At 39.5% G+C, this 20,846-nt stretch overlaps 1 protein-coding gene across 1 annotated transcript in view; it reads left to right on the forward strand.

Moving 5' to 3' along the window:
* SLCO5A1 (solute carrier organic anion transporter family member 5A1) overlaps positions 1-20,846 on the forward strand; it is a 127,776-nt gene that overhangs the window by 99,566 nt on the left and 7,364 nt on the right. Inside the window, 2 exon segments of the mRNA XM_044246979.1 lie at positions 2,404-2,602; positions 20,443-20,602. Coding sequence (XP_044102914.1) covers positions 2,404-2,602; positions 20,443-20,602 — 359 coding nt within the window.

Here is a 20,846-nt window from a genome sequence, read left to right on the forward strand (position 1 = left end):
CATTCAACCGTTCTCCCTGGGCAGCTGCGGACTTCTGAAATCTAGTATCATCTGGACCCAGTGGACTCTCCATTTTCAAAGCCTATTACATATTCTCATTTAGCACTCACTTTGCTTTCCTATGATGATTATTCTAATCCTTGGCTATATTTAAAGTTCTCCATATCCCTTTCCTCTAAGAGTTAGTTTTGTTTTCAGTTATACAGAAAAAAAAAAACAAACCCACCCAGAAATAAAAACCAAAGCTATATAAAAAAAGAATTTATAGCATGTTATCAATTCTTTTTTTTTTTAAGATTTTATTTATTTATTTGACAGAGATCACAAGTAGGCAGAGAAGCAGGCAGAAAAAGAGGGGGAAGCAGGCTCCCCAATGAGCAGAGAGCCTGAGGTGGAGCTTGATCCCAGGACCCTGAGACCATGATACCAGCCGAAGACAGAGGCTTAACCTACTGAGCCACCCAGGTGCCCCGCATGTTATCAAATCTCAAAGGAAAGAAGCACAGAAAAAAGACTGGAGTGAAGTAGGCCAGAATGAAAGCAGTGGATTTTTGTTCCTTCATACTTCTCTGTGCTTTTCCAGTGTTCTCTTACAACATGTATTACATGATGTTTGCAAAATAATGGGGAAAAAATGAAACAGAAAAGCTCTAATTTGAGGAGCTACCACCCACCTGTTGACTTATGCCCCACCATATTCTCCCCTCTCCTGTTCCTAGCCTGAATGAAGGGGGTCTCTCTCTCCCCCCCAAGCCAGTGCTAATCTGATTATCTGTGCTATTAATTCCATATTCTCTTGACTCCTCAAGGATCTTGCATTGGCATTACATAACCTTTTCTCTCCACATTCAAGCTCCCATTCCTTTTTAGTCTATTTTTGTCCACATATAAATACACTTAGTCCCCTCCTGTCTTAACAAATGAACTCCCCAAACTCCAACTCTACCTTGACTCCACTCTTACTCTAGACCCATACCAATTTTTCCTCTTACAGCCTAAGTTCTAGAAAGAGTCTGAATTCTAATCTCTAAGTCCTCATCTCAACCTATTGGAGTCTGGGTTCTTCCTTCACAGTATCTATCCTTAACATTGCTCTTGCCAAGATCTCTAGAGACGTAGTTGTATCATTTCAGTCTTCACCTTATTTTTCTCTTCACACTTCGTTCAGTGAAGCCCTCCTTGATTTCTCCCAGGTAAGGCTCAGAATGCTTTTTATCCCCGTATTCTCCCTGTCTTTTGTATAATTGTTTTATTATACTCTAATTTGTATATTTCTGTTTTAGATTATAAGGTTCCTGGGGCAGGCTTTTTTAGTTTTTTAGAACTGTGAAATACAATGCACAGAAAAATACATTAATCAAAATTCAGAGCTAATGAGTAATCATGAAGTGAACATTTGTGTAACTGTTACCCAGGTCATGGCATGGAGTGTTTTCAGTAGTCGAGGAGCCCCCTGTATCCTTTACTGACCCCACCTATTTCCCTACTATCTTGGGTTTATGACACTTACTTCCTGGATTTTCCTGCATAGTTGCACTGCCTGGATATGCATTCCTAAACAGATCATTTAGTGGTACCTGCACTTGAACTTTTTACAAATGCCATCACATCATGTGTTCTGTTCTGTTTTGCTTCTTTCATTGAACGTTGTATTTGTATGATCCGTGCTCATGGTTGTATGTTATTATATTCCCTCCTGTTTATTGCTGTGTAGTGGAATTTTGCTACATGAACTTACAACAGGCAATATATCTAGTGATGAATTTTTGGTTTATTTCCAGTTTTTGGCTATTATGAGGCTTCAAATATCTTGTACACTTCTTTTGGTCCCCATGTGCTTGGGCTTCTTCAAGGTATAGATCCAGAAGTAGAATTACCTGTCACAGGATATATGTATCTTCAACTCTATCAGATAAAGGACAAATTGTTTCTCAAAGTAGGTCTCACAATTTACATCCCACCAGCCGTGGAGAGCGTCCATTGCTTGGTGTCTTCACCAACATGTGGTAATATCGGACTTCTAAATTTTTATGAACACAGTTGGTGTAGAGTAGTATTTTACTATGTTTTAATCTGTATTTCCCTCTTAGCAAAGAGAGTGAACATCTTCTGGTGTTTATTGGCCATCTGGATTTCCTCTCTAGTAAGGGGCCCATTCAGGTTCTGTTCACTTTCTTAGTAGGTGGCTTGTCTTTATTTTATTGCTTTGTAAAAGTTATTTTGCATTTTGGCTATGAGTCCTTTGAAAAGAAATTATACTATAAAATCATACACATTGAAGATTTGTTGATTATGGTATTTTTTATTTTGTACTTTAATACTAATAAGTAAGTAGAAACAGAGTAATTAGAAAACTAGTATATGGGACTTCACTTAATCCTGTCCTTCCCTTCTTCTCTCTAGGTGTAATTATTGTCCCCAGTGCTGGTGTTGGCATTGTCCTGGGAGGCTACATTATAAAGAAACTGAAACTTGGTGCAAGAGAATCTGCTAAACTTGCCATGATCTGCAGTGGTGTGTCTTTACTGTGTTTTTCAACCCTATTTATTGTTGGGTGTGAAAGTATTAATCTAGGAGGCATAAACATCCCATATACAACAGGGTAAGTAGCTTCAAGGAGTCATTTCATGTCATTCTAATTGTGAAAGAAGTGCAAAGCCCTGTAGTGTTTGTACCCCAGGGTCAGATGAGTGTTCCCCCCTGCCGGTGGGGGGGGTCTCCTGTGCACGTGTCATCTCCCCCAGGTGCAGCATGCATGCGTGGAGGGCAGGGACCATAGTCTCTCCTTTGTCCATGTTCCCTTTCGAGCCTCACAGAGTATCTCCCATGGTTTTTTGGTTACAGCAGATGAGGAGGAAATGCTTGTTGGGTCAATGAAAATTGTTCTTTAAAAAAAAAAAAAAGGCAACATTTTAAATAGACGATACATTCGCATAGTTTAAGAACATAAAAGTCAATGAAAATACAATGTACAGTGAAAAGTTGTGCTCTTACCAAAGTCCTCAAACTCATTTCTCCAATCAAGGACAAGCCAGGTAACCACTTCGATTGATTTCTTGTGCCTTCCGCCAAGGCTTCTTTCTATAAGAACCTATGAATAGGTATTTAAAATTTTCCCTGTTTAATATCCCAAAGGTAGCTCATACACACTTTTCCCAGGGTAAAAAAATGTAACAACATAGCTCGGAGATCTTTCTGTGCCAATAACAACAACAACAACAACAACAATAATAATACAACAATAATAATACAATGTATAGTTAACTCTTATATTGACACTCTTCTTTTTTTTTTCCAATTTATTTATTTTCAGAAAAACATTATTCATTATTTTTTCACCACACCCAGTGCTCCATGCAAGCCGTGCCCTCTATAATACCCACCACCTGGTACCCCAACCTCCCACGCCCCCGCCACTTCAAACCCCTCAGATTGTTTTTCAGAGTCCATAGTCTCTCATGGTTCACCTCCCCTTCCAATTTACCCAAATTCCCTTCTCCTCTCTAATGCCCCTTGTCCTCCATGCTATTTGTTATGCTCCACAAATAAGTGAAACCATATGATAATTGACTCTCTCTGCTTGACTTATTTCACTCAGCATAATCTCTTCCAGTCCCGTCCATGTTGCTACAAAAGTTGGGTATTCATCCTTTCTGATGGAGGCATAATACTCCATAGTGTATATGGACCACATCTTCCTTATCCATTCATCCGTTGAAGGGCATCTTGGTTCTTTCCATAGTTTGGCGACCGTGGCCATTGCTGCTATAAACATAGGGGTACAGATGGCCCTTCTTTTCACGACATCTGAAAAGAAGACACGACATAGGACACTCTTCTAATGCTTTACATATATTAACTCATTAATCCTCACAACAACCCTATCAGGGAGGTTCTATTATTATCTTGATTTTACAGATGGCAAAACTGAGGTACAGAACACACATACCAGGGGTGCCTGGGTGGCTCAGTGGGTTAAAGCCACTGCTTTCAGCTCAGGTCATGATCTCAGGGTCCTGGGAGCGAGCTCCACATCAGGCTCTCTGCTCATCAGGGAGCCTGCTTCCTCCCTCTCTCTCTGCCTGCCTCTTTGCCTACTTGTGATCTCTCTCTGTCAGGTAAATAAATAAAATCTTTATTAAAACACACACACACACTCACACATATCGGTGTTATGCTGATAATATGTAACACATGGCTAAGAAAAAAGTTCCTATCTGTAGCATTTGACAATTTCAGAGGTGTAAATATCCCCACCATGGCTGATTTCAAGCTAACAACGTGAAGATGATGAACACTATGCTAGGAGATGCCCAGTCACATACCATTATATGATATTTCTCCCATATAGGTAGGTAGACCTAAATAGCCTAATCAAGACATAGATAACAGTACAGTAAGAAAGCTAGGAGGTGGTGAATTGAGTATTTACTATCTTTGTTTGTAACATTTATTTTAATTGTAAGCTTATATAATTTAATTTTTAATAATGGCTGTGCTAAACAAACAGTTGACAAAATCCTTGAAAACTGAGGATTTTATGACGTGTAAGGCGGCTGTTCTACATGTTACATAGGACTTAATCCCAGACTTAATCCCAAACAATTCAGAGTCCATACCTTTAAGCACTCTTAAAAAAAAAAAAAAGATTTTATTTATTTATTTGAGAGAGTGAGAGAAGGAGCATAGAAGGGGGAGGTTCAGGTCAAAGGGAGAAGAAAACTCCCTGATGAGCAGGGTGCCTAATGTGGGACTCAGTCCTGGAACTCCGGGATCATGACTTGAGCTGAAGGCAGTCATTCAATCAACTGAGCCACCAGGTGCCATAAGCACTCCTTTTTTATTTTTTAAAATTATTTTACTTAAATACAATTAATTAACATATAATGTAATATTAGTTTCAGAGGTAGAGTTCAGTGATTCATCAGTCTTATATAATACCCAGTGCTCATTACATCACATGCCTTCCTTAATGTCTATCACCCAGATACCCCATCCCCCACCCCCCTCCCCTCCGGCAACCCTCAGTTTGTTTCCTATGATTAAGAGCCTCTTGTGGTTTGTCTCCCTCTCTGATTTTGTCTTGTTTTGTTTTTCCCTTCCTTCCCATGTGATCCTTCCCATTTCTTAAATTTCACATAGGAGTGAAACTGTATGATAATTGTCTTTCTCTGATTTAATTGTTTTGCTTAGTATAATATTTTCTAGTTCCATCCATGTCATTGCAAATGGTAAGATTTCATTTTTTGATGGCTGAGTGATATCCCATTGTGTGTGTGTGTATATATATATATATATATATATATATATACCCTATCTTCTTTTTTTAAATTTTGTGAGCGATTTATTTTTATTTATTTATTTTTTATGTTACGTTAGTCATCATACATCTTCTTTATCCATTCATCTGTTGATGGACATCTGGGCTCTTTCCATTGTTTGGCTGTTATGGACATTGCTTTAAACACTCCTTTTAACTGCCATGTAATATTCCATTTAGTTCTGTTTTGTAATTTAACCAGTCCCCATTTGAAAGGCAGTTTCCTATCATTTGTCATTAAAAATCATGCTGCAATAAATAACTTCATGCCTAATCACTTCTTCTCTGTGCCATGTGTTTGTAGGATAAATTCCCAGAAATGAGATTGCAATGAATATTACTAAATTTACTCCCCAGGTGTTGTATCAATTTGCCCCTTCACCAGTGGTGGATCTGAGGATCGATTTCCTATATACCCTTTCTAAAAAAGGGTGCAAAATTTTTCTTGGGGAGTTATGAAAACTGTAACTTTTATTTCCTGAGTACATTTGGGTTTGTTAGGATCTGCTCATTGGACAGAACTCTAGTGCCTAGATTTTGGTGCTTGCTGCCAACAAGCCCCATTTCCTTTTGATTTTTTTTTTTTTAAAGATTTTATTTATTTATTTGACAGAGAGAGATCACAAGTAGGCAGAGAGGCAGGCAGAGAGAGAGAGGAAAGCAGGCTCTCCGCTCAGCAAAGAGCCCCTTGTGGGACTCGATCCCAGGACCCTGGGATCATGACCTGAGCTGAAGGCAGCGGCTTAACCCACTGAGCCACCCAGGCGCCCTCCTTTTGATTTTTAGTGGAGTTTTGTCTGCTAAAATGTTCCATTTGAAATTTGAATAAGAAAAGTTTTAATTTCACTTAACTAACCTAGAGCATTAGGAAAAAAGAGGAACTACCAATCAGAGCTTATGTAGATGACAGAATATGTTCACTTGTCTCAAGAATCTTTTTTTCATCAGGAGATATGTGTCTGAGTAATGCATTTACTGACACATAACTTCTTTTAGTGCCTATTAGAATGGCATAGGAAATAAAGTGTTTAAAAATTTAAGGGTGGTATAGAATAGGGAGTCCCGGTTCCTGAGTTAAATCTGAATTTGTATCTTCACTCTGTTTGGCCAGTTGCTTAACTGTAAGCCTCAGTATCCTCATCTGTGAAATAGGGTGATGATAATAGTGTCTTCGTCCCATCGGGCTACTGAAATAGAATAGTGTCGACTGGGTGGCTTGGAAGCAACAGAAGCTTATTACTCACAGTTCTGTAGTTTAGGATCAGGGTACCTGTAGATTTGGTGTCTTGGGAGGCTCCACTTTCTGGTTTATAAGTGGCTGTCATCTTCTCTGTGTCCTCACGTGGTGGAAGGGGTGAGGCATCTCTCTAGAGTCTCTCTTATAAGGGCACCAATCCCATTCATGAGGGCTGCACCCTCATGATCTAAATACTTCCAAAGTCCCAACCCCCAAATACCATCAACCTATGAATGTTGCAGGGACCCAAATATTTAGTCTCCAGCAATGGGACTCACTTTCAAGGCTACAGGCAAGGATAGTATGGATAACATGTGTGAAGCTCTTAGCTCGAAGCCTGGCCCATAGCACGTGCTCCCTGAAAGTTAGCTCTTGTTATCAGTCATCACTAATAAATTAAGAATAATTTCTACTTCTATCGAATTATTTTTATTACAACAAGACAACAAATAGAATTAAGAAGTTAGAAGCAAAAAAATCAAGAGTCTCCTGACCAACCCTGCTTCCTAGGGCAGTAATTTTAAAATTCTTTTTAGCTGTCTCTTCTGGTATTCACCTCTATATTTTTTAGACACAATGTATAAATTAACCAAATTGGGACATTATTTATGACTTCCTATCTTAGTAAATGAGGAGAGCTGTTTTCCCTTCATATACTGTGGTCAAATCCTCTAATATTTCTCGTGTTTGATTATGACAGTATTATTAACTGCTGAGGCCCAAGTGGTGTGTCATGATGAGCTTTCCTCTTTTGTAGAGCATTGGTTTTCCTGGAATTTGTAATTGTCTTATTTTCATTATCTTTGTTTTCTCTGAATGTGTGTCTGGCCCCCCATACTCTCTGAGGGCTCAAAATATCTTGCTGTGATTTTTCGCCTGTCTGATGAACTCCTGATTCCACTCCCCACCCCTTGGAGTCATCTAATTGGAGCCCTAGTGCCCATGCTCCAGTCTGGACACAAGGATCTCTGGGCCTGCTGCCCAGCTATAACCCTAGGTATCCCATTGGCTTCTGTCTGTATTGAACCTTTGTTTCTTGGGCTCTGTGGATGTCTATTTTTTTGCTCCCTCCTCATTTCGTGAGAACACATTCCTCCAGTAGCTACAGGAAGGCTAGGCAGGCTGTCACTTTTTTGTTTTTGAAGGCTTTTCATGAAATAGCTGAAAAAAAAAAAAACCAACAAACCCAAAAACCTATTATATTTGATTGTCAAGTTGGCTAGGTAAAGAATTTTTGATTGGATGAATCATTTTCACTCAGAATTTTGAGGTTATTACTCCCTTATCGTCTGATTTTTCATGCTATTGTGGGAAATCTGGCCTTTGTTTTTGTCAGTCTTTCATATGTGCCCTATTTTTCCCTTCTAGGAGCTTCCAATTTACTCCTGGTATTTCTGAATTTCACCATGATATACTTTGGAATGGGTTTTTTTTCCTACCCCCTCCTGAGCACTTGTCTTTATTGTCTGGAAACTGTGTCCTTCAGTTTGGTTTCTTTTCTTTTCTTTCTTTTTTTAAATTTAAGTTTAAATTAAAAAAAAGGAGAAAACTCTTTTCTCACCACTTTCTCTCTTCTCTCTCCTTCTTTGGTCCTCTACTTATTCTTTATCACTTATTTTATCTCATTCTTTTGTCCTATTTTTTGGAAAGGTTTCTTATACTTTATTTTTTCAGTCTTCTGCTAAATCTTTATTTTGGATATTGTACTTTTAACTTCCAAGTTTCTTTCCTGATTTTTGATTGTTTCTTGCTTCAGGGGTGGAATATGTTCTGTTACTTCTCCAACATGACTGAGTGTTTCTTTTCCTTCCTGGATTGTCTATGTCCTCTTAATACCTGCTGTCTATTTATTTTGTGGTCTCAATTATGTTGGAAGTTTCCCTTACATTTCTGGTGACCCTTAGCTTTCTCATAGTATGGAAGAACACGCATTTAAAAAGCTGGGTAGATGCTCTGTATCTGACAACAGAGCTTGCCATTTGGTGGATCTCACTCGGGTAACAGGAGGGCAGGAGGTGGCATTTTCGTTGGGGTGCTGGTGTCAGAGCCCAAGGTCTTAGCTCTGGGTTGCCTTGGCTCCTGAGGAACAGGATTCTCCTGTCTCTGGCTGAAGCTTTGTTGCAGTGGGTTCAGGGTTGTAAGCCTACCTGCTGTCATTCTAGAGCTGGAAGTGTGGGGTGGTGATGGGAAAGTGCCTGGGTCCTTCTGTTCATTCTGCAGACTTACTTAATCCCCCTGCTACCATTCTAGTACCGCACCAAAGGTCTCCTTTATGTATGAGGCTCTTAAGTCCATAGACTTTGGTTCATTTTCTCCAGAAAATAAAGAGGTTGAGGAAAAAGTAGTCATCTACTATCTAGGGTGGGGATGGGAATCTGCTTAAAGTTGTATCATATTTGGACCACCCTATTTCTTACGTTGTCTGTCCTTGAGTTCTAAAGACCCTTTCTTTCCCTGACTACTGGTCTTTCCCATGCTCGTGTATATTTTTTAAAGTTTTCAACATATCCTTTGTTTTATTGAATTTTTCTTTTTCCATGATCGTGCTTGGACTAATTGCTCTCTGGACATAAATTATATCCTGAGATTTCCTTTCATAGATCTCAATTGTATCCACTATTTGTTTATTTGTCGACTCCTATTTGTTTTTCTCCTTGCTGGAGAAAAATACCCAGATGCTGTTGGAGGAAAGAGTATGTGGGAGTAAAACTTTCTGAGCCTGTCAGCGTATTAGTGTCTTTAGTCTTCTCTCACATTTAGTGATGGTTTGAGTGGGTATAAAATTATAGGTTAAAAATTGCCTTTCTGGGAACTTCGAAGCCATTGCTTTGTCTTCTAGTATCTCATGTTGCAGATAAGAAATTTAACTCCAGTCCTGGCTCTCATTTGTCTGTGGCCAACTTTATTTGAAAGTTTTTAGGAAATTTTTTATTCAGGGTATTCTGAAACTTCAAAAGGAATGCTTCTCTCTCTGATCCTGTCCTTGCTGGGCCCTTCCAGTGTCACTTTTTCAGAGTCTGCCTCTCTCTGCCCAATCTAAGGGAGCCCACTCTCCTCTCATTCTTTTTTTTTTTTTCCTTTAAGATGGATTTTATTTATTTATTTATTTTTAAAAGATTTTTATTTATTTATTTGATAGAGAGAGATCACAAGTAGATGGAGAGGCAGGCAGAGAGAGAGAGAGGGAAGCAGGCTCCCTGCTGAGCAGAGAGCCCGATTCGGGACTCGATCCCAGGACCCTGAGATCATGACCTGAGCCGAAGGCAGTGGCTTAACCCACTGAGCCACCCAGGCGCCCCTATTTATTTATTTAGTGGGAGAGAAGGTGCACAAGTTGGGGAGAGGGGCAGAGGAAGAAGCAGACTCCCCACTGAGCAGGGAGCCCAATGTGGGACTCGATCCTAGGACCCTGAGCCAAGGACAGACACTTAACTGAGCCACCCAGGTCCCCTCTCCCCTCATTCTTTATCCCATCATTGTTCCTTAGTCTCCTTGTAGCACTTATTACTAGCTGAAATTCCCTCATTTAATTATTTGCTCTGCTCATGCCTCCTGTTTCTAAACTATGAGCTCCTCGAGAACAATTTCCAGAGTAGTCTCCGTAATAGTTGCAACCCCACCATCTAAAGCAATGCAGGGACCTTTGTTGCATGAGGGAAGGTGTGAACAAATGAATGTTTTGGCCCAGGACTTTGTTCATTATGTTAGGCACCCTCTGAGCCATCTTACGCTAACACGTCTGTCTTCTTTACCCCAGAGAAGTTTTCTTTTGCTAAGCTTTACTCATTCTCTCCATTTTCTGTGCACTCACAAGGACTCCTGCTAATCTAACGCTGGGACTTACAGTCTGGTTGCCTGGATGTGTGGTTTGCTCTCTCATCTTTCCTCTGTCCTTCGCTATGAGAGATTCTTCCATACTTTGTCTTCTATTCTTTATGTAAATTTTCTTTATTTCGAGAAGAACTTTTTTCTTTGTTGTATTCTGAGTATGCCCTTTTCATAACATTTTCAGTCCTTTTAAGGAGTAATATCTTCTCAGAGCTGTATATATAATTAGATTTTTCTCTTTTACTTTGTTTTTATGCCTCACATTTTGCCATTTAATGTTAAGGGTGAGTTTTTCTGTTTGTTTGTTCTGGACTTTACAGGTCGACAAGACTCAGTCTATCACCCTTCAGGTTATGTGCCCCACCCTCACCCCCACTACAAAAATGAGGGAATTTTACCTTTTCAAATTTCTTTAGATATCTTTAGAGAAGAGCTTTGTGGAGAATGTCTAGGCTCTGATGTGGGAGTGGAGGTGAGTGAATATGAGAAAGGAAGGGCCTAACAATACAGTTTTCTCTCCCTCAAGCCTGTTTCATCCTCACCTTTGGCTTCTGCCACATCTGGTGACTTTAAGCTCAGAACCTTTTGGAGCCTTGTGGACGGTTCATGGGGCAGGCTGGCTCTCCTCCAACGCGGGGGATCTGCTCATCACATAAACTTATGCCTATCCACTTGCTATTTTCATGAAATTTGGTGTCACTTTCCATTCCTCCTTGCTAGCTTTATTCCTTTTAATCTTTCTTGCTTTAATTTTCAGTGCATTCTCAGCAGGGAGGGAAGGCAGACTCACTGACTTACCTGCTTTTAAAGTGCAAGTCCCCTGAAGACTTTGAAGCCCTTGCTTTGCACCGTATCTGTCTTGCCAATCCTGAATCAACTGACTCTGGGCTCTCCAGCACCATGGGCAAAAATTATATAATTGTGCTGATTGGCGCCATTACAAATTTATGAGTTCCAATCTTAGCAAGCCCTCATCTTTGCTGAGCAATCCATTTCTTGGCCCTACTCAGCTTCGTTTCCTATGCCCGAGGATGGCTGCACTTTTAAAAATTCTTTTCTTGAAGTGTTCTATCTTAGTCTTGATTTTCTTGTTGGGCATCCCAGATTCTATGTTAGTGAGAAAACAGAGGTCCCAGTAAAGAAATTCTTGACCTCATCTTCACTTGCTCCCCCAAACTCTTTTGTCAAAGGTGGGTTTGTTTTCAAAGAAAAGGACCAGAGCCATCAATTTTCTAGCTGTGTGGCCTTGCAAGAAAGCTGCCAAATATTGTTGAGTATTGGCTTCCTCATTATTAAATTGGTGATAATGTCAGTGCCACCAGGTTGCAAGCATAATTAAAGTAAAACATATGTAGCTGAAAAATTAAAATACTTCAGAAGGGTAAAAAATGAGAAGTCAGCATCTCTTTTCTTCATCCTCAATCTCCAGTTTGAAGCATTCCAATATTTTAAACAAATGTTTGTAGTTTTGGTTTTGAGGATTGTATTAAGGAGGTTTTCTGATATTTCCTAGTGCAGTGTCCAGCACATAGTATGTGCTGAAAATGTTAGTTAGTTTTTTTTTTTAAGATTTTATTTATTTGATGGAGAGAGAGAGAGAGCACAAGTAGACAGAGCAGCAGGCAGAGAGAGTGGGGGAAGCAGGCTCCCTGCTGAGCAGAGAGCCTGGTGTGGGGCTTGATCCCAGGACCCTGAGATCATGATCTGAGCTGAAGGCAGAGGCTTAACCTACTGAGCCACCCAGGTGCCCCCAAAACGTTAGTTTCTTGTCTCTTCTCCCTTTTCTTCTAGATCATACGAAGCTTTTCTTCTTTAAACTCCCTTTTCTTCTTTAAAAGATGAATGAATGTCTGTCATCTACCTCTATGCAGGGATGTTATTCATCTAGTGATGCTAAACTTGTAAGATCTTGATGAGAATAAACATCTATATCCACATCTAAATCCGTGATTTATGGTATACTTCTTCTCATTTAATTTTATTTAATGAAGAAAAACTTGAGTAGGTGTTCTGAAGACTGCTTCAAGGATCCACTCATTCCAGTATTTGCAGCCTGACTTCAAGCAAAGTTTATAAATCAGCAAATAAAAACTCCAATTTCCTTGGAAAATTCCTCTGGGTTCCCAAACACTTCTAGGAAGATAGTATACTAGTAAGGCAGATAGTATAGTATAGTAAAATTGAATTAGTGTAAACACTTGGTAGATGGCGTAGGTGAACAGGCTTGGCACTTTTAGGGTAGCAGTTCTGTTTGTGTGAGGAATAAGGGGACCCATTCTCCAAGGAGAGTGTGGGCTACATTTAAGTCTTTACTTGTTCCTATGGCTGGGTCCTCTTGTGCAGTGTACAACCTGCTCATTAGTATGAGTTGGCCTGTTAAGTAAAAACTGTTTTCTGTTCTGTATGATTTTGAGGCTTCATATCGGATTTTTTTTCTCCTTTAAATCCAACAAAGAGAGAGATGAAGGGAGTGGCAGTGAAAAGGGGAGTCTTTGTTAGGCATCTCTTTGGCTCAGGTGTGGTAATTGGCACCTGTTTATGTATATCTTTTTTATATAATGCTTACAACATTACTCTACTGTGTGCATGATTATCCACATTTTAATTAAAGAAACTGAGCTTAGAGATGAAGTGATTGGCCCACAGTCCTCAGTTAATAAGGAGGAGGACTGAATGAAACCCAGCGTGAGGATGGGTGCATTAGTTAAATTTCTGTGTTTGGTTTCCACATCTTTAAGGTGAAAATTCTGACAGATATGATCTTACTGAACTGTCATGGGGACTGAATAAAGTGGTTGCACATTCCTTACCCTCTCTGCCTCTATTCCCTCATCCTTAAGATGGGTTAATAACAATACCAACCTCTCAGAAATATAGAAAGGATAAAATATGAGAAAACCCATACATAATAAGCAATTGGTAAATAACAATTTAAAGATTTTATTTCTTTGAGAGAGAGAGAATGAGAGAGAGCATGGTGGGGGAGGGTCAGATGGAGAAGCAGACTCGAGCCTGATGCGGGACTTGATCCTGGGACTCCAGGATCATAACCTGAGCCGAAAAAGTTGCTTAACCAACTGAGCCACCCACTATTTAAATAACTATTTAAAATGGTATTTTTTTTCTCATTTGGAATAAGAGAAAGAAACGCAGAAGGATTAAATAACTTGTTGAGTCACACAGTCAGAAAATGGGAGAACTAGAATTTGAAGCCAGGTTTCTCTGATCCTGAATGCAGTGCTTTTCATTATTAAAATGTTCTGAAAGAAGAAAAAGCAACGCAAAGAAGCAAGCACAGTGTATAGGCTGCCTCCATTTATTAAAGCTTGTATGAGAAGCTCCTGGTTCACCAGCAAGGTGAATCTTCATGATGATCCATCTTTCAATTAGTATCAAATGCTCAAGAGCACCTGAATACCAGCTGTGGGGTTGAGATGTTTTAGAAAAATGAAATTTTCCTGTTGAGCCAAGATGGAATCATAGTCTTTGCAGAATGAACCTGATATGTTGTTAGTGGTTCCCCTAGAAAATTCAGATTTGACAACGAAGATGTAGAAACAACCTAAACGTCCATCGATGGGTGAATGGATAAAGAGAATGTGGTGTATACATTCAGGCTTAAAAAAGAAAGAAATTTTGTAATATGTGGCAAAATGGATGAACCCTGAGGACATCATGCTAGGTGAAATAAGCCAGTTACAGAATGACAGATGAAGAATGATTCTGTTTCTATGAGGTATCTAAAATAGTTAAGGCAGGACAGTCACTTGGGGAAGTGGAATATGGGGAGTTACCAGGCAATGGACATCAAGTTTCAGTCGATTAAAAGGAAAAAGCCCCAGGGATCTGCAGTACACCACTGTATTGTACACTTAAAATTTCCAAGAGGGTAGAACTCATGGTCAGTGTTCTAATCACAATAAAATAAAATTGAAAGAAAGAAGTTCAGATTTGAGAATTTGATAATTTTTTATAATGAAAGATCCTAGGCACTCTGGCTAATATCCTGGCCCATTCCCAACTCAGTTACATTCCCAGCACCCACTTGAGCACAAGATGCATGGATGCCTGCTTGTCATGTTTCTCAATAGGGAGACACTTAAGGGGAGGCAGAAAGATGGTTAAGGGGCTCCTCTTTGATTTACAGTGAACTGTAGAAGTATGTCAGATAAATTTATGTATATATGTATGTATATGTGTGTGTGTATATATATTCTCTCTCTCTCTCTATATATATATATAGAAATGAAATATAAGCTTACTAATAAAAGTAGCTAGGATAATCCAGAGACACACCTACTTAACATCTCTTATAAACTGTCCTCTACTTTTCAGGAATTTTTTTTTTAAAGAATTTATTTATTTATTTGACAGAGAGAGATCACAAGTAGGCAGAGAGGCAGGCAGAGAGAGAGAGGAGGAAGCAGGCTCCCCGCTAAGCAGAAAGCCTGATACGGGACTCACTCCCAGGACCCTGGGATCATGACCTGAGCCGAAGGCAGTGGCTTAACCCACTGAGCCACCCAGGCGCCCCTTCAAGAATTTCTTTTAAAATTAATAATGTCTATAATAACAAATATATCATTATATATAATATATATTCTATAACAGTTCTATATTCTATATTCTATAACAGTTCTATAGTCTATATTCTAGAATCTTTATGTGATTCTAATCAAGCAATTGATTTGATATTCTAAATACATTCTGTTTTTAAATTCTAATTCTTACTTTGAATATAAATATTAGAATCCTATATTCTAAATATTCTATAATAAATAAGAGGTCTTGAGTGGCACCCAAAGCTTTAAATAACAGGAGAAAACTCCAGTGGGTTAAACTGTCTGTGAGACACAGTATGACACAGACACAGGAGATGAACGGTTTCGTTAGAGAATTTAGAAACGATTGGCCAGACATGCTAGGTATCTGGAGAGCTGGTAGTAGAGCACTACCTACATACACCATATGGCAGAAGCAGGAATGATGACAAAGAGGATGAAATGCATTTTGAAAAAGTTGCAACAAAGGTCTGAGTTAGCAGGTTCTATTGAATTTCTGTAGTCTTAGCACTTTGGCTCAATAAAACTATATTGAGAGAAGTAACTTCAGGGGAAAGTCCCTACCTCTGAGATTTTGGACTTGGTTGAACTTGGTGGATCTCTTCATCCAACAGTCACTGCCAAACACAGGAAACTGAGAAAATGCTTCCTTGTCACCTCACAGCTCAAGAAATCATCTTTGGAAAAGTTCTGGCCCAATAATTCAAGTCTGAAGTAATTTCAACCAGAAGATGATATAATAGATCTTAGTTTTAAGTTCAAAGAGATGACACTTGATAAATGAAAGATAATAAAGCGAGCATTATTAAATGATTTATCAAGACTCGGTACCATTGAACAATTCTGTACATGGAAATCAGATTTAACTCCATTTTTTAAAAAATTACTTGAAGAAAAGGTAAAGAGCAAAGAATTCACATTATGCAATGTGTTTATATAAAGTCTTACTTAAACCACAGTGTTCACAGTAAATCCTGACTCTTACAGCTCTGAGATGATTCTGACATGCCTGTGTGAAATACAGACACACAGGTGAAGCCAAATACACTTCCTAATTCCAACTGCAGGAAGGGGCACTGGGTGGCTCAGTGGGTTAAGCGTCCGCCTCTTGATATGGCTCAGGCCATGATCTCAGGGTTGTGAGATCGAGCGCTGCATCAGACTCTGTGCTGAGCCTTCTAGAGATTCTCTCTCTCTCCCTCTCCCTTCCAGGCACCATCCCCCCCCCCCAAAAAAAAAAGAGAAGAAAGAAAAGGAAAAACACAATAAACAAACAAAAAGCTGCAGGTTATATGTATATGATTCAATCTGTTTTTGGCTCTTACTAGCTTTGTGAACTTTGACAGTATCTATCCTCTCCAGTATTCAATTTCCTCATCTAAAAGATGAAGTCACAGTCATAATAATTTTAATTCTCATGAGGAATAAATGAGGTAATTTATATAGAGATCTTGGTACACAATTCCTGGAGTAAAAATAGGGCTATGTAAATGTTAGTTTTAAATGAGAACTTTGATTATGATGATAATAATAATAATTACAAACCTGAAATTGAACAGCTATATATAGCTAGGGAAGCATTTTAATATGAAGCCAAAAATTAAGTGGAATCAAAAGGAAACATTCTAATTGAAATCTTCTTGAAGGTTGAGATAAATTGATAGCGATTAAGATATTATGAGAAAGATATCAATTTTTTCTTGGGGATTAGTATATTGTGCTAAAAGAGTATTTGCTACATGAATCATATTCTTCTAATCCATGTGATTTGAGCATAAGATGCATGGATGCCCACTTGTCAAGTTTCTTAATAGGAATACACTTAAGGGGAGGCAGAAAAATGGTTAGGGGGCTCCTCTTTGACTTGCAGTGACCTGTAGAAATATGTCAGATGGGGAGGTCCAAGTATTCTTTAGGTCTTGTGGTGGAGTGATTTGACATAGTTTGTGTGTGTGTTTGTGTGTGCCCACACTAGTGAGAGAGAGAGGGATTGAGACAGAGACAGAGAGACAAATTTGAGAGCAACTGTGTCCTTACTTACCCAGCTGTAATGGCCCCATGGTGGACGTTATGTTAAACCATGATCTGTTTGATTTTATATATTACTATATTACTTTAAATAAATGCTGATCCTCAAGCAATTGATTTGATAGAGACTGGGTGACAAACTTGCTCATTTTCCCTTTTTTGTTCACTTGGTCTCCCTGTGGCTGGTTTTCTTGAAGCCTCAATGATGGCGGGCATGTCGTTCCATCTCTCCTAGTTTCTTTTTCTTTACAACGAGCAAGTGGTACTCGATGATCTCAGAGACTGCTCCCATCTGTCTAGTTCTGTAATTCTGCAATTCTTACAGGTAAGATCTCATGTGTGACTCTCAGGCTTGCATCTTGGACCCTGCAGGTGTTTGTTGATCCACTTGTTAGTGAAGACTTTTTCTATTTTCTCTCTCTCTCTCATGCTCTTTTGAGATTTTATTTATTTATTTGTCAAAGAGGGAGAGAGGACGCACAAGCAGGGGGAGCGACAGGCAGAAGGAGAAGCAGACTCCTGTCTGAGCAGGGAGGCTGATGAGGGACTCGATCCCAGAGTCCTGGGATCATGGCTTGAGCTGAAGGCAGACATCTAACTAACTGACTGAGCCACCCAGGCATCCCTGTGAGGCCTTTTTCTTCACTTGGAAATGAACACTTACCTTGCCTCTGAGCTGCCAGAAGCCTTTTACTTGTAAAGCTAACTTGTCAGAAATGCTTTAGTTATCGGAAATGTGATGCACAGTCCCTTTGCACAATGGAGGTGTGGTGTCCCCCAGCCCTTGTGCATTTGTCCTCCCGTGGTGGGTTCCCTTCAGGCTCACGAGCGGTTGTTTAGCGTTATTCATGTTTACACACTTAAATCCTTATTATAGCCCAGCCTGTTATCTGGAAAATGAGTGATAGTCAAACAAGACATTATTACTCTTTAAAAAGTATTTCTTTTGTAAAATCTGCACTGTGTAGAGTCTTAACCATGTTGGTATCTTTCCTTTTTTTGTGCCACTCTGGCCTTTTCCCCTAATGACTTTCTCATGAATGCCCACTTCTTTTCACTGCTATTTATGTTTGTTGCCTGTTTTGATTTTCTTAGAGCCTTATTGGATCGTTTCTTTGTTTCAGACATCATGTTCTCATGAGAAAAGCAAACATACCCAACGTGACCTGGGACTGGGCCTCTGTTTCTGGAACTCAGGAAAGCTTTTGCTTCCTGTCATCAGTGGGTTTTGAGCATCTGTTTATATTCTCCTAGATTCCTTTCTCTTGAGTGGATATACCCATGAAAGAGAGGTGTTTGGAAGCTTGTGGTGGTCATAAATGAATATGAATCATGCTCTTAATAAGAAATTCCTTATAACTTCTTAATAGCAATAGTAAGAATTATAATGCATGGATTTGGAGCCTGTCATTTTTAGTGACGAAGCACGCAGACATATAAAACCCCTTTTATTTGGTCATGGCTTGCAATGTAGCTCTTGAAGAACTAGCAAAGAGAACAGTAATGGACACAGAACACTTTTCATATGGTACCAGTTAAGACAGCACTAATCAACATAGAAGTGAATCATTTGGCCTCTCTGGACCTCCATTTAGTCATTTGTGGGATGTAGTAGTAGGTCTCAAATAGGCTTTCTTACCTCATCCTCAATACCACTAAGACTCGGGCAATGGGAGTCATGCGGGGGTTGTGTGGGGGTTTAAATTGTGCATGAGGGCACCAGTGTAGTCATCAGGGTTGTTGTATGTGGGGGTGGTGTGGGGTGGTTCTGTGTATTGGAGCACGTCTAGAAGCATCTCTGGCCCCTACCCAGTGATTAGCACTCCTTTGGTTGTGACAACCAAAAATGTCCCCTAGGGAACAAGATTGCCTCTGTGGAGAATTACTGGCCTAGAATCACATATTTTTAAAAGCATATGACAAAATAATATGAATCCAAGAGTTTGTGGGCATAATCATCAAAGTTGTATGACAAAATTTCTTCTGAGAGTCACATAAATGAAGAACAGTTTATTTCACTTTGCCTCCTTAGAAGCCTTTCTTCATAAGTTTTTAAAAATATTTAATTTATTTATTTATGATAGAGAGAGAGAGAGCAGGAGCAGGGGAGCAGAGGGAGAAGGATTGCAGGAAGCAGGCTCTCTGTGAGCAGAGAGCCCTATGTGGGACTCAGTCCCAGGACCCTGGGATCATGACCTGAGCCAAAGGTAGACACTTAACCAACTGAGTCACCCAGGTGACCCTCTTGATAAGGTTTGAATATGGCTATGAATTTTTTCCTTTAATTAAAATTTGAGGACTCAGTTACCAACGTGTAAAAGAGGACACAGGAGAGACACCTTTGAACAAATAATGCTTTATGTGTGTAACATACTCTGTTAGCAGAGTAACACACTCTGTGTGTGACTAAAACACAGAGTTGGGACGAGGAGTGGTTATTCAACGTAGGCATTAAAGATAAGTTCTGGCATGTAAGAGACATTCTAGAATATTGTTGGATGGGTGGATGGATGATGGATCTGCTATTGGTTTTGGAAATAGTATTTCATCAGTGACAAAAATAGTGGTCATAGAAGACAAGGAAAGAGGTCACTGGAGAACCCCTTTCATTCTTCCCTGGGTCCCTCCTGGGTCCCTGCCTGCCTCCGCTCTTCCACAGCATTTTCTTCTACTTCTCTCCCCAGCTCTGTGTCCTTACTTGCTCCCCCTGTCCTTTATATTTGTTGCCTAGATCAATTGTATTGGAACTTTTCATATTGTATCATTTCTTTGAATCAGACATCATGATCCTATGAGAAAACAAAACCTACCACTTTGACTAGGAATCCACATCTGGGCATTCTAAAGGAAGGACTGAATCATTCATTCCTTTCTGGTTGTTTGAATCAAAACTAGTGATGTGATTCCCGTTCTTCTATGAAAATCACTTATGACTCAATTTCTAGAGTCCCATGTCTTTCTTTGATAATTTCTTCCAGAACAATTCAAGTTTTTGGTCAGAGGAACCTGTGTCGACAACTGTGATGGATGGATTTTTGCTTGTGCCCTCCTAATGGTGTTATTGATCTGGCAAAGGAAAGTGTTTCCTCTCTTTTATAGTTAAAGAAATCGAGGCCTAGGTTTGTTCAGACAGAGAGTTTAATGTCCACAATAAGTGAGTAGTTATACAGGGGTTAGAACAGCTGAGCCCAGATCTGTGGCACCGAGATGGAAGGCAGAATTGAGGCATGATACAGAATTTGATACAGAAGTCTTAATTTTATGGTACCAGAAAATTGAAACTTCTTTTGGTGCTTTGTTTAAAATGATACTAAATGATAATTATCCAAGGTGGTTACTTTACAATACCACAGCTTTGATTTAATGGGACTAGCTTCTCTAAAATGGACAAACTACTTAACGTCGAGAACTTTCTTTAGAGTTTTATTTTGGTAAATGTTGCTCATGACCTGCTTTTTCCTCTCTAGACCTTCTCTCACCATGCCTCACAGGAACCTGACAGGAAGCTGCAATGTTAATTGTGGTTGTAAGATACACGAATATGAGCCAGTCTGCGGATCAGATGGAATTACATACTTTAACCCTTGTCTGGCTGGCTGTGTTAACAGTGGTAATCTTAGTACTGGGGTGAGTATTTTTCCCAAGTTCCTGTACTGTTGTTGAGCCAACATCCTGTGACAAGGACATGTTAGGATGCACAGGCTAACACGTGGCTTCCATTCCTCTTTTCAAGAAATTTCAAATAACCTACAAAATACATCTTGACAAGAAGCCAGAGGAAAGAAAATTATGCAATGTTATCATTTTCTTTTTTCCAGGGACGAAGGGAGCATGTGGGTGCAGTGACTTATTTCCACATCATCCCTCTCCC

The sequence above is a fragment of the Neovison vison genome, chromosome 4, assembly GCF_020171115.1.
Source record: "Neovison vison isolate M4711 chromosome 4, ASM_NN_V1, whole genome shotgun sequence".
NCBI lineage: Eukaryota > Metazoa > Chordata > Mammalia > Carnivora > Mustelidae > Neogale > Neogale vison.